The sequence below is a fragment of the Parus major genome, chromosome 14 (genome assembly GCF_001522545.3).
Source record: "Parus major isolate Abel chromosome 14, Parus_major1.1, whole genome shotgun sequence".
NCBI classification, from domain to species: domain Eukaryota; kingdom Metazoa; phylum Chordata; class Aves; order Passeriformes; family Paridae; genus Parus; species Parus major.
The window spans coordinates 286,104-299,977 of NC_031783.1; the positions used below are offsets into that span (position 1 = coordinate 286,104).

General features: G+C 43.0%; 1 protein-coding gene across 9 annotated transcripts in view; it reads left to right on the forward strand.

Moving 5' to 3' along the window:
• IFT140 (intraflagellar transport 140) overlaps positions 1-13,874 on the forward strand; it is a 90,128-nt gene that overhangs the window by 24,841 nt on the left and 51,413 nt on the right. For all 9 annotated transcript variants that reach the window (XM_019008231.2, XM_033517927.1, XM_033517928.1 and 6 more), the window contains 6 exons: positions 6,445-6,648; positions 7,044-7,116; positions 8,237-8,328; positions 9,125-9,252; positions 10,846-10,963; positions 11,398-11,525. In XM_019008231.2, the coding sequence (XP_018863776.1) occupies positions 6,445-6,648; positions 7,044-7,116; positions 8,237-8,328; positions 9,125-9,252; positions 10,846-10,963; positions 11,398-11,525 (743 nt within the window). The remainder of the gene's footprint in view (positions 1-6,444; positions 6,649-7,043; positions 7,117-8,236; positions 8,329-9,124; positions 9,253-10,845; positions 10,964-11,397; positions 11,526-13,874) is intronic.

A 13,874-nucleotide genomic window follows, 5' to 3' on the forward strand; every position in this document is an offset into this window, starting at 1 on the left:
TGCAGAACCACCTGCAGTCAGAGGAAAAGGTGGATGGTGCAGTAGCGGAACAAACAGATGTTACAAATGTCCAGGTTCCAGGGAGCCACAGCAGTCACCCCTTTGCAGAAGAGGAACAGTAAAACCAATTTGGTGTGCCCAGCTAATGATGATGGGGAACCAGGGCCCCCACAACCAGCAGAAGAGCCAGAGCCGGAGATCATCACTGAGTCCCTGTTGTCAGACAGTCCCCGCAGTCTGCAGAAAAGCATTACATGATGGAGGGGGTGAGACTTTTTGGCTTGGTTGATACAAGTTTGGAACCTTATGGGTACACAGGCATGCAATTTGATGGCAAGGCTGTTGGATTCCTTGGCCCAGGATGTGGCCATTGAGCAGGTGTTTGTGAGGGAGCCAGGACCCCTTTCTGTCACCCTATTTGGAACGGCAAGAAGAACAACACAAGACTCTCTCGGGAGTTGAACTGGAGAATTTCTCCCTGTTTATTGCCTCAGATCTTTTTTATAGACCGATACGTGAAAGTACAGAAAAGTAAAACTCTTATTGGTTAGTAAACTAACACATCACCATCATTGGTCAGTGGGGTACACCACCCTTCGACCTTCTCTTGCAAGAAAACAAGGAACAGACAAACAGCACCTGCAAGGCTGTTTTCTATCTCTGAGGATTGTTTTAATTCCTCCTTATGATTTCCCAGGCCACTTTCTCAGGCAAGACTGAGAAAGTTATGCGGCCTGCTATTCCACAGGCATTCTGCTGCCTGCTTTATTGTTAGCATCCATACCTTTCTTTCCAGGAGTGGCTTCTAGCAAATGTAAGAGAGGTTTGTTTACAGGAACAGACTGCTGGAGCAACATCATAAAAAGCCATGGAAGACCATGGAGGAAGGATCCAACACCTGAGAGAAATGGCAGTGTTGGAGATGCTTTTTGGAAGGAATGGACAACACGATAATGACCTTAATAAGGTCAGGTGCACAGTGCAAATGTGATGGAGTCTTGTATATCAGGGACCATCTGAATACTTCAGTTTAATGGCAAACATGCATCTCAAGGGCAACCAGGAGACAATGGACTCTGTGGCAAGCAAACTTAGGAATTACAAGAGCAGGGTCCAAGGCCCGATGCAGACCCACATCTTTACTGTAGACACACTGGTGGAGAGTCTCAAGGATGATAATAAAAAACTCAGGGAGAGATGTTTACCTGTGGCACTAGTGCAAATCAGAAGTCAGAGCTGGATGGCCCCCAGACAGAGAGAGTGGGTATGCCCCACAAACTGACTTGTTATATTTCCTGCTCAACCATGGAGAAGACATGAGACAGTGGAACAGGAAACCTACAAGTGTCCTGGCAGCCTGAATACAAGAACTGAAGGAGAAAGAAAAAGGGAAGTCTCTGAGAGTGAATACAGTACCAGTTTCCCATGGGCAAGGATCTGACCCACTGGAAGGTACCTCCCATATGGATTCACAAAAATCAGTATTAGAGGGGTCAGGTAGGGACCCTGGGGGACGATCATGTCTACTGGACCATGTGGATCCAATGGCCTGGCATTGGCATCAAACCCACAAGAATACAAGGCTTTAGTTGACACTGATGCGCAATGTGTGTTAATGCCACCAGGATGTGTGTGGTGTTGGGGGTTAGGCGTCCTTTTAGTTCTGGCTCACATGTGGAATTTTTACCCATTAGTTGCGAGGGGGGGAAGGGGGGCAGGAAAAAGGGAAGGCGGGGACAGTTTTGCTGGCTTCTTCAGCTTCAGAAAAGCACACTTTGCTGGGAGCTGTTGCTGCAGGGAGAAGGGAATTTGCCATCACCCAGACAGAGCTGCTGCTTCTTCTCCTTCTCCCCTCTTCATTGGTGGCCTCGCACTGCGTGTCCTGCTAGGACATGATAGTGCCAGGCACCGCTGTGGAGCTGCTGATCCACCTCAGACACAGCCCAGGGTCTTTGCTCAGTCCTGCCATTCCAGCTGGGTGTTCCGCTGCATCCTGGAGGAGCACTGGGATTGGCTGCCCAAGGGGGTTTGTGAAGCAAAGCCTCTCCTCCATCCTTTCCCATCTTGGCTAAGAAGGCTGTCACTGGGTCCCCGGTTCTGTTTTGTTGTTAAAACTGTAGTTATTGTTGTTTGTTTGCCTTGTTATACATACTAGTAAAGAACTGTTATTCCTATTCCCAGATCTCTGCCTGAGAGCCCCTTGATTTAAAAATTATAATAATTTGGAGGGAGGGGGGTCTACATTTTCATTCCAACGGAGGCTTCTGCCCTCCCTACCAGACACCTGTCTTCCAAAACCAAGACAGTGGGGTCAGAAACAGTCTTCATTTCTGGGGTGACAGGGAGTTCTTGAGAGCTGAGGGTGTTGGAAGCTGAAGTGAGCTTGACTGGGAAGGACTGGCAGAAGCATCCCATCATAACAGGTCCAGATGTTCCATATATTCTGGGCATTGGCTACCTTAAGAACAGATACTTCAAATACCCAGGAGGACATTGATGGGCTTTTGGAATTGCTGCTGTGGAGACAGAAAGAATTAGGCAGCTAAACACCTTGCCTGGACTCTCCGAAAATCCTTCTGTGGCTAGGACTTTTGAAGGCAGAAGAATAGCAAGTACTGATTGTCACCTCAGTAGTGCATTGCTGACAGTACCAAACAAATCAAGACGCCATGATCCCCATTCACAAGATGACCCATGAGCTGGAGAGCCAAGGAGTGTTCAGCAGCTTGCCCTTTGGCCCCATTTGGCCTTTGCAAGTCTTATGGGGAATGGAGATTGACTGTGGACTATCGTGGCTTGAATGAAGTTACACCATCACTGAGCGCTGCTGTGCTGGACATGCTGGAGCTCCAGTACAAGCTGGAGTCCATGGTAGTGAAGTGGTGCCACTATTGACATTGCCAATGCATTTTTCTTGATTCCTCTGGCAGGCCTCAGTTTGCCTTCACGTGGAGTGGTATGCAATACACCTGGAACCGACTGCCCCAGGGGTGGAAGCACAGCCCCACCATCTGCCATGGACTGATCTGGACTGCACTGGAAAAAGATGAGACTTCTGAACATCTGCAATACATTGATGACATCATCACTTGGGGAAACTGTCGCCTCGGGGCGAGGCGTAGCGACCCGGTTCGTGGGTGACTCGACGGCTAAACTTACAGGCCTGTCGGGCAAATCACGTGCTAACACCAATGTGGTGGATGGTGAAAAGCGTTTATTTCCAGTGAGCTAGGTTTTTATATCACCGAGATATGATGACGTAATCACCGTAGTATTATGGGTTATAGAACATTGTGGAAGGAGGGACCCTATCTTCGCGTACAACGCGAGATCTTCCGACCGGGGTTCCCTGTCTACCCGCATCATCTGGAAACAACACAGCAGAAGTCTTTGAGAAAGGAGAAAAGATCATCCAGGTTCTCCTGAAAGCTGGTTTAGTCCTCCAAAAGAGTAAGATCAAGTGACCTGCTTGACAGATCCAGTTCCTGGGAGTGAAGTGGCAAGATGGATGGTGCCAGATACCCACCAAGGTCATCAACAGGATCACAGCAATATCTCCACTCACCAGCAAGAAGGAAACACAAGCTTTCCTAGGTGCCATAGGTTTCTGCAGAATGCACATCCCAGGGTACAGTCAGTTTGTGAGCCCTCTTTACCTGGTAACTCTCAAGAAGAACAATTTCTGCTCAGAAACAGTGCAGCAGCAAGCCTTTGCCCAGATCAAGCAGGGGACTGCTCATGTGGTAGCCCTTGGCTCAGTCAGGACAGGACCAGAGGTGAAGAATGTGCTCTACTCTGCAGCTGAGAGCCATGGTCTTTCCTGGAGCCTCTGCCAGGTGCCTGATGAGACTCTGGGCCAGCCACTGGGATTCTGGAGGTGAAGTTACAGAGGGTCCAAAGCCAACTACACCCCAAGAGAGGACATCCTGGCAGTGTATGAAGGAGTTCAGGCTGCCTCAGTGGTGGTTGGCACAGAGGCGCAACTTCTGGCACCCTGACTGCCACTGCTGAGGTGAATGTTTAATGGAAAGGTTCCCTCTACCCATCAGGCCACCAATGCTACATAGAGTAAGTGGATTGCCTTGATTACACAGTGCACCTGTATTGGAAACCCAAATCATACTGGGATCTTGTAAATAATTATGAATTGGCCTGAAGATGAGAACTTTGTTCTGACAGATGAAGAGAAGAAACAGGTGATGTGAGCTGAGGAAACGCTACCATACAATCAACTGCCAACTAAGAAATACCTTTTCACCAATGATTCCTGTCACGTAGCAATGAATTGAAAATGGAAAGCAGCCAAATGGAGCCCCATGTGACAAGTTACAGAAGGTACCAAAGGAGAGGGTAGTAGTTCAAGCCAGTTTGCACAACTCAAAGCCATCCAATTGGCCCTGGACATTGCTGAATGAGAGAAATCTACACTGACTCTTAGGTGGTGGCAAATGGGCGATGAGGGTGGGTGGAAAGCTGGAAAAAGGCCATCTGGCAGTGTAGAGGAAGACTAGTCTGGACTGCTGATGAATGGCAAGACATTGCCACTTGAGTAGTGAAGCTACCTGTGAAAGTTTGTCATGTGAGTGCCCATGTCCCCAAGAGTTGGGCTAATGAGGAACACTGAAAGCAAACAGGTGGATCAGGCTGCAAAAATCAAGGTGTCATAGACAGATTTGGACTCACAAGACAAGGAAGAATTGTTCCTAGCTTGATGGGCCCGTGATGCCTCAGGTCATCAGGGCAGAGGTGCCACCTATAAGGGGGTATGAGACTGAGAGGTGGATCTAACTGTGGGCAGCATCTCCCAGGTTATCCATGATTGTGAAACTGATGTGCTGCAATCAAGCAGGCCAAGTGGGTGAAGCCCCTATGGGTATGGTGGACAGTGGTCTAATATAAGTATGGGGGGGGCCTGGAAAATTGACTACATCACACTGCCTCAAACCTGCCAAGGCAAGTGCTATGTGCTTGCAATGGTAGAAGGCACCACTCCAACCACTGGATGGTTGGAAGTCTACCCTGTGCCTCACACCACTGCCCAGAACACCATCCTGGGCCTTGATAAGCAGGTCCTGTGGCAGGATAGTACCCTTGAGAGATTTGAGTGTGACAACAGGACTCATTTCAAGAACAGCCTTGTAAACACTTGGGCTAGAGAACATGGTATTTAGTGGGCATACCACATTCCTTACCATGCACTAGCTGCTAGGGAAGTTTAGCAGTGCAATAGACTATTAAAAACAACATTGAAGGCTGTGGGAGGTAGGACCTTCAAGAAGTGGGATCTACATATATCAAAGGCTACAGGGTTAGTTAACCCTGTTCCACTGTTCCCAGAGGTTCCACTAAGCTAGCTGGCCCTGCCCAGTCTGATCCCCTGTGTACCACAGATGGCGATAAGCTTCTGGTGGTGATAGGAGAGGTATGTTAGGAAAGACTGTTTGGATGAATTATGCCTTGAGCAAAGACAATCCCATTTGTTGAGTTGTCTTTGCTCAGGGACATGGTTGCACTCAGTGGGTGATGCAGAAAGGTGGAGAAACATAATGTATATCTCAACAGGACCTTATTTTGGCACCCCAAAAATAAATAAATAAATAACTGTCTATGACATTGTGCCTGTACCCATATCTGCATGTATATATGTTTATAATTAGGATAATTGATGTATGTCTATAGTTAAAAAGTGTAAGTTCAATGTAACATGTTGGTATGTGAAAAAAAATTTGGGGTGGATAATGATGGGGGTTAGGTTTTCTCAAAAGAATTGCTTCCCATTTGTTATCTTCCTGAGGCCACCATTAGCCCCTGGGGAGGCTCAGGGCTCACATCTGAGCATCCCCTGGAGCCACAGGGGAGCCACTGCAGCCCCTCTGCCTTGCCCAGTGCCTGCCTCCCCCTCAAGTGGTTGTGGCCATAACTACACCAAAAGGGAAATTGGTTGGGTGGGAAAACTTATGGTTTTTACTTTGTTGTTGTTTTTCGTTTGTTCTGTTATATATATATTTATATACATATGTATAATATGTGTAATCTTATATATGTATTACATATACTTTTGATATTTTTGTTTTATTTTTTTTTACTAATAAAGAACTGTTATTTCTTTTCCCATATTTTATCCTGGAAGCCCTGTATTTTTGAAGTTATAATAATTTGGAGGGAGAGGACCATCTTTCCAATCCAGGAAGTTTCCTGCCTTCCTTGGCAGACACATGTCTTTTAAACCAGGAACGAGCATAATAGTTTGATTAATACAGATTCCAGTTTGAATCTGTAATATTTCCCAGTCATTCCCCATAGTTGGCATTTAGATAGTTCGACTTTGCATATGTATAAAGATATTTATTCTGTCTTTCTCTACATTATTTCTCTTGGGAAATTGCTGTGACAGTTCAAGACCAGAGATGAAATTGTGTGGTTTTTCTTTTTCCATTATTACAGTGGGGATCCCGAAAAAACCTGCTGGCAGTGAACAACATCAGCTCTGTGGTGATCCTCAGTGAGCAGGCCATGTTGGCACATTTTCATCAGCAGGTGGCCGTGGTACAGGTGTCTCCCAACCTCTTCAATGTGACAATCTTCAGCACAGGAATCACTCACAGCCTTCGTGTTGATATGAATGCTAATGGAGTCTTTGCTACTAAGGTTGATCGGTTGCTTTTTTATTTTTCATTTATTTGCCTAATCAGTTGCCTAGTTAGGTTTATAGAGACCAAACTTCCTAAGTCTTTAAGATAGGCCTTTTTTTTTTTAATACTCAACATAGTGTGTTATGAAGGTATTGTTGTGACAGTAGCAATGGTGCTGTGGTGGAGCTCGTTTCTTTTAAGATCAAACAGGGACTCAGGAATTCTCTAGGGTGCTCACCAGAACCCAGAGAACTTCTGGGCTACTAAAAGCCTTCAAACCCAATGTCCAGAAGATCTAGTAACTGGTAGCTATTGTAGGGAGGTCTTGCTGTATTATTGCATGAATTGCTGCATGTTTCCAAAAGGAACTACATATGTATATTTATTTGGTGTTTTGTTTGTTTGTTTTAGGATGCTGTAGTATTCTGGAATGGGAAGCAAGTGGCTGTCTTTGAGTGCTCAGGAGATGCCTTTAGAAGTGCAGGTAAGACTTAAAACATTGGTCAGAGTTGGAATGCTTCTTTTCTTCCAAAGTTATATGTTCATTCATTATAGCTGATGCGCTATAATCATAGAATCACGTAACAGTTTGGGTTGGAAGGGACTTTAAAGTGCACCTTGTTTCAAGCCTCCTGCCATGGACAGGGACACCTTCTAGACTGGAAAAACCCCTCAGAGCCTGAGTGAACTTTTATCTGATGTAGCTAAATTGCATTATACAGGGCCTTGCACAAAGCATTGTGTGAGGCTAGTACTACTTCCTTCTGTGTATTTTTAAGTACACCATTGATGTTGATCAAGAAGAGCAGTCTTTTCCTGTGGCTCCTTTTGGTTTTACAGATAAGATATGGCAATGGCTATTGAACACTTTTCCTTCACTTTAGAAAAAGTGTAATCAAGGTTACATAGCACTCACATAGGAACTGGAAAGGAGGCTTTTTGTCCCAGCTCTCAGGAGAAATTGTCCCATAAATTGCTATATATAGTGCCAAGGGGAGTAGATTAGCTTTTTAAATTATTAATTCTCCCAAAGTATTTCTGCATTCAGAAATAAGTGATGTAGAATTCTATCAATTCCATCCTAGATCTTGGGATTTATCTTTTTAGAATCATTAAGGTTTTTTGGCTTATCTATATTTACTGATATATTCTAAAACTTTTCCATGCTGAATCATTGCTTTATTATGACCATGGTCCTACCAGTCTACACCACTCCTGAAGTTATTGCAGAGCCACTGTTCTGACAGAGATTCTCTTATCCCTCTTCAGTAGCAGTTCACTGAAGGAAAAAGTGAATTTTCTTACCAGTACCTCACACTGCACTTTTTTTTTCTTTCTTTCACTCCCCATATCAACTCTTGCCCTTCCTCTCACTTGTATACATGGACAGAGAGTACCAACACCTGTTTACAATGGGAACTTCAGCTTTTAAATGTAGAGGCAGTATGGAAGAAGGCTAAAACACCAAGGAATTTGGATTCAATAGTGACAGATTGAAAAAGGGATTTGGTGCAAGATGGTGGAAATTGTGTGCTATAAGTTACTTTTTTTTCTTCTTACAGAACATATTTATTATAATGATGGCTTTGTTGTGATTGTTCCAGGCTCTTTCCTTTGTGACTCTCCAGTTCTGTCTGTTCATGGAGAAAATCTGTACACAGTGGAACCGTATCGGATCCAGGTCCGCACCTGGCAGGTGAGGACTGAGTAAACCATGAAGGGACAAATAGGCCTTGTTGTTTTCAAAGACTGGTGTTAGAGCTTAAAAGTAAAGTGCATGATCTTTCTAAATCTACTAACTCTGCCTTGTCATAATGCAGTACTCACAATAAAAATGATTTTGAGTATTTCAACAGAAAGATCTTTGACATTTTGTGTTCTTTAAAAAGTCTGTGACTCTGAACACTACTGCAATGTAACTAATAAATATTTACAGACTTGAAGACGATCTAAAGTGCATGCAAGTTGAAATACATATATTACTTTCAGGAAGATGATCATACTGAATATTCTTACAAGACAATGAAAAATACCATTTGCACATTTTGTGTGAACCTTTGCAGCCTCTGCTAGTCTGTGAGAACTAAAAAGAGAAATCTAATTATTAGAGTTCTATGACACATCATTTTATTTAGGAAGTAAATATTATATTTTAGAATGGGTGTGATTCATCACATATAGTATATTTTTTTTTACAGATATATATTTAAGGACCTTCAGGGACCTGATATTTCTGTATGTCTTTCACTTGGTAAAGTTTGTGTTACTAAAGAGGAAATTATTGCAGAAGAATGCCTTTAAATTTAGACTTATTTGAGGTTATGAACACACCTGAAACACAGATTACATTTTGTGTGTATGTTTCTCCAATTTGCTTGGAGTGATTAATCTAACACAGAAGTTCAGCAATTTGTGACTCAAGTTGGTGACAAAATAGTCCCTTCTAGTGAGGCTTTGGCCACACAAACCTGGTGTTACACATTTCTTCCCAGGGCACAGTTAAACAGTTGCTGGTGTTCTCTGAAGCAGAGGGGAATCCTTGCCTCCTGGATATCTGTGGGAATTTCCTGGCTGTGGGAACTGATCTGACTCAGTTGAAAATCTTTGATCTCTCACGCAGGTATTTAATAAAGCTTTAAAAATAATCTGTTTACAGTTAAGCTTGTATTTTGTGAGGAATCTTTATCTGTATTTTATTTGATGAAAAGCAGTATTCCCTTTGAATCTTCAGACAATATCAATCAGCTATGTGAGCTGATGGCTTATTTCTAAAGCAAGGGAGGAACTGGGGAGTAATTAGGCAAGTCATTGATGATGATGATGATTTTAAAAAGAGGATACCATGAGGGATATTTGAGTGCATTTAAAAGTGTGTGGAGAATTTATGGAATATTAAGCTAAGGATGTCCCATGTTTCTTCTGATAACTTGAACAAAACTTAATCTCAAAAGAGCTGAAATGAAATCAGGTCTATCTTCTCATAAATCAGCAAACTTGTTTCAATGAATATATGGAGAAAGTGAACCTAGAACTGTGGAGACTCTGTTCTTCTTCCTGTTTAGGTTAAGAAGTTTGCGTGACTTGGTTCAAACATTGCTGTACTCTCATACTGACAAACATAAAAAAGACACCAACCTGACATTCATTTTGAAAATTTAGCTGCTGATGACAAATGTAATTTTGAAAAGCTGAAAAGCCTGAAGAGTGAAACAGATTCTGTTCTTCTGTGCATGCTGTCACCACAGGAATGCTAAAGTCTAGTTAGTTGCCCTCTGGAAATTATTTGGTTTGGGATCATACACATTCCACCTGAGACAGTTTGAAGGTTGTTAGATTTGGGCAGGTTTTAACTAGCATAAATATTGGATTATGATGTCTGATAGTGAGAAAAAAAGAGTTTCACTCATAAGTGTTATGACAAATTTTTGTGTTTGGTACTGAAAATATCCCTTCTCAAATTATGACACTTTAATTTCAGGGCACCATAGTTGGCTTAGAACAAATGTTATTTTCATAGAATCAAATATTATTTTTTTATGAGATTGTATTATAGCTCTAAATTGCTGTCACTTCAAATTACTGTCACTTCTTTTTACTGCATTTTTTTGTTTCATGAGATTTGTCCTCTGTTGCTAACTGATTACTGGGTTTGTATCTATACAGCAATAAGATTTTTTTGAGATAATAAAATATGTTAATGTGCCCTGCTAATGACATTTCTTTGCTCCTGCTCCACAGTGTGCTTTCCATGCACAGAAATTTTATGTGATGCGCTCTATTCAACATTCATGGTACTGTTAACTTCTGTAGGAAAAGCAGACATCTGAATTCAGAATTCTGGTCAGATGTTCTTGCTGTATTTTCTTTCCTTCCTTTGCTCTCAGAACCAGTTTTAAAGGTGCAGAACTTAATATCCAGCATAAACAGAACAGATGATTGGTGATACAAGCATCATAAAGTCACCCTAGGACACCATGTTTTGGGAATCCTGTAGAAGCACTTGCTGATTCATTGAGGAAAGAATGCCTGTTAACTTATTCCTGAAAGAAAGGAAGTGGCAGCAATCCTCTGGAGAGGGAGTCTGGGGCAGTGGTGTCATACAGTCAAAATAGTTTTCTTTTAGAAGTCTTACCCATAATTTGCTAAATGTTTTGGCTGATGCATATTGCCAGTTGCTTGCCACCATATAATTGAAGTTTATTCCTTCCCACAGGGAGGCAAAAGTACACTGCAACAGCAAGAGTTTATCCAAGCTGCTCCCTGGCTGCAGAGATATTGTGTCTGTGAAGTGCAATGCTAATGGCAGCAAAGTCAGCATCCTTGTCAGCAGGGTGAGGCACAGCTCTTCACTCACTGTCTGGGACTTGTCCATTGGTTCATAGACAGGTGTGGGTCAAGATTACTGAGGACGCAAGAATCACTTCTCAGAAATAAACCTACCTGGTCCAGGCAGTGTATTGAATCATGTAATGAAGTGTTATGTCCCAGCATTAATTAAGGTCTCTTAAGGCTTTGTTCTGTGTTGGGAACAATCCAGAAAAAAGAATATTTCAGTTACAAAAGCTGCTTTATAGCATTTCAAAGAAATCCAAGGCTGACTTGTTGGAATAGAAAACCGGCCAGGAATTTTCTGATATTTCTTAGTAAGAAAGAACTTATGTGATTATCAGCAAAGAAAGCTGAGAGCATGAAGCAGATGGGATAAGCATACCTATTCTTCTTTTTGACTGCATGCTCCAGCAACCTTTGTTTTCCTTTCCTGTAGGCAGATGGGAACATCGATTCCAAGATCTGTTTCTATGATGTTGAAATGGACCAAGTTACGCTCTTTGATTTCAAGGCTGAACAGGGACATGGTAGAGAGAACCTTTCTGCTGGACAAGGCATTGGCAAGTAAGAAACTTCTATTTCAAGAAGCATTAATGGTGGATTTAGGATGGAAATTTGCCCTGTGGAGAAAAGCACACCTTAATGCTGACATTCCTCTGTCTTAGGAAGGAGCTTGTATGAATTTAATTATTTATTTCTGAAGAACTAATTAACATTGGTGAATTGTGTGCCCATCAAGCTGCATCCCTGTCTATTCCAATAATGTGAGCTAGGTAGTGTCAAATGAAGGTCCCAGTGTTGTGGTTTGACATTGGCCAAACACTAGGCACCCACAAGAGTCGTTTGCTTACCTTGTCTTTACAGTTGGGCAGAGAGGAGGGAAGAACAAAAAAAAGGAAATAACAGAGGGTTCATGAGTTGAGATAAGGACTGTGAGAAAATCACTCTAAAGGCAAAATGGGTTTAAATTTAAAGGTATAAAATGTATTTATTATTAACAGAGTCAGAGGAGGATAATAAGAAGTATAAAACAAGCCCTTAAAACACCTCTTTTCCTGCCAGCCCATCCCTCCTTCCCACCAACAGTGCAGGGAGATAGGGCCATGGGAGTTTTGGTCAGTTTGTCACTCAAGATGATCTTCTGTTCACTCAGGGGGAGGATTCTTACCTCTGCTATGCCATGGGTTCTCTCCCACAGGCAGTCTTCTCAAAACTGTTGTGGCATGGGGTCACTCATCGTGGGGTGCAGTCCTTGAAGGATAGGCTGCTTTACTTTGGAAGCAAGGGCTCTCTCACTCTCTCTATTCAGGTCTTCTACTAGACCACAGCTTTCTCTGGCATCCACCCACTCCAGCAGCAGCACTTTTCTCATGGGATTCGAGTGGATTTCTGTATCCCCTGTGGACTTCATGCATTACAAGGGGAAAGTTTGTCTCACCATAGTCCTCACCATGGCCTGCAGAGGAATCTCAGTTCCAGCACTTGGAGAGCCTCCTCCCCCTCTTTCTTTTCTACTGACCTTGGCGTCGCCATGTTCTCCCTCATGTGTCCTCACTTCCTTCTCTTCTCTGACTAGAAAAAACTCCTACTTGTAGGTACCATTGCCAACAAGTTGCAATAATTCAAAGATTCTTGCAGGATCACACAGCACTAAGAAGTTGATCCTGTCTAGGTTGCAATTGGGGAATTGCTCATCATGCTTTCACTGCTGGCCAGGCAGCCCTGCTGTCATCACGTAGGCAGTGGTGGCTGCTGCAATGCAGGTGCTGTTTAATGCCTCTCTTCATGTGGGACACTGGGAAGGAGAAGCCACTGCTGCCCCTGCCCTTCTACCCCCAGAGCCAGGTGGCCAGGCAGGCTTGCCATGGGCTCTGCCAGCATGGCACCTCCCCACCCCTGAGGGAAAACTGCCTGTGTGGTGTTTTGATTTTCTTCTTAAATGTGTTATCACAGAGGTATTACCAACCTCTCTAATTGGACCAAAGTGGAAGCTTCTAGCAGCTTCTCACAGAGGCCACCCCTGTGACCCCCCCCCCCCTTGCCCCACAGCCAAACACAAGGCTATACCAAATCAACACACCCAGAAAGCAAGCTCAAAATAAACAGGAGGTAAGGAGGTAGTTCTTCAGCCAACATGCAGCTGAGCCAAGGAACTCTTTGGAAAGGAAGTAGAGAAGATGAAGGAAGGGCTTATGGAGATATTGGACAAATTCATAGAAGAGGAAGTCAGGGAGAGTTACTAGCACTTTGGAAGCCACAGCTAGGTAAAGAGATCTCTGAGGAGAGGATGGCTGGGTGTAAGGGGTTTTATACAGAAGTATTACACCACTAGAATCAGGATTCAGATCTTTAAATAAAGAAAAATCTTGGAAAGCTACCCTTCCTTGAAAAGTTTATATAATAGGAACTGAGAAGAGGGCATTGTGGAGGTCCTTGTAGGAATAAAGGTATTTTTAAAATATAATAAAATTTGGTTTGTGTGGGTAAAAAACTTATGAGGTGTCTATTTAGACCTGTTGCCTTTCTGTTCATGCAAACTGTGCTGTAGGAAGTGCATTAGAAATCCTAGCAGCACAAAGTAGTGAAGTAGAAATGCTTGTGAAAATATGGTATAATATTAAAGTACAAATTCCCATTTGATTCTACAATAATTTTTCTGACTGTATTTTTCTTAAGAAAAGCTGGCATTGGAACAGGTGGATTGCTTTTTAGCAACTATCTGCTATGGGTATTACAAGCAAAAATAGGAATATACTCTCCTTACCACTTGTAGTAGTTTAAAATCACTAATTTTCGTTTTCCAGCCAATGCACCAAATAATGTGGTGGTTTTAGCTCTAGCTAGAATCACCAGGGTACTTACTTATTTCTTGCTGTGAGATATGGATTAGGAGAAGGCAAAACAGGCTCAAAA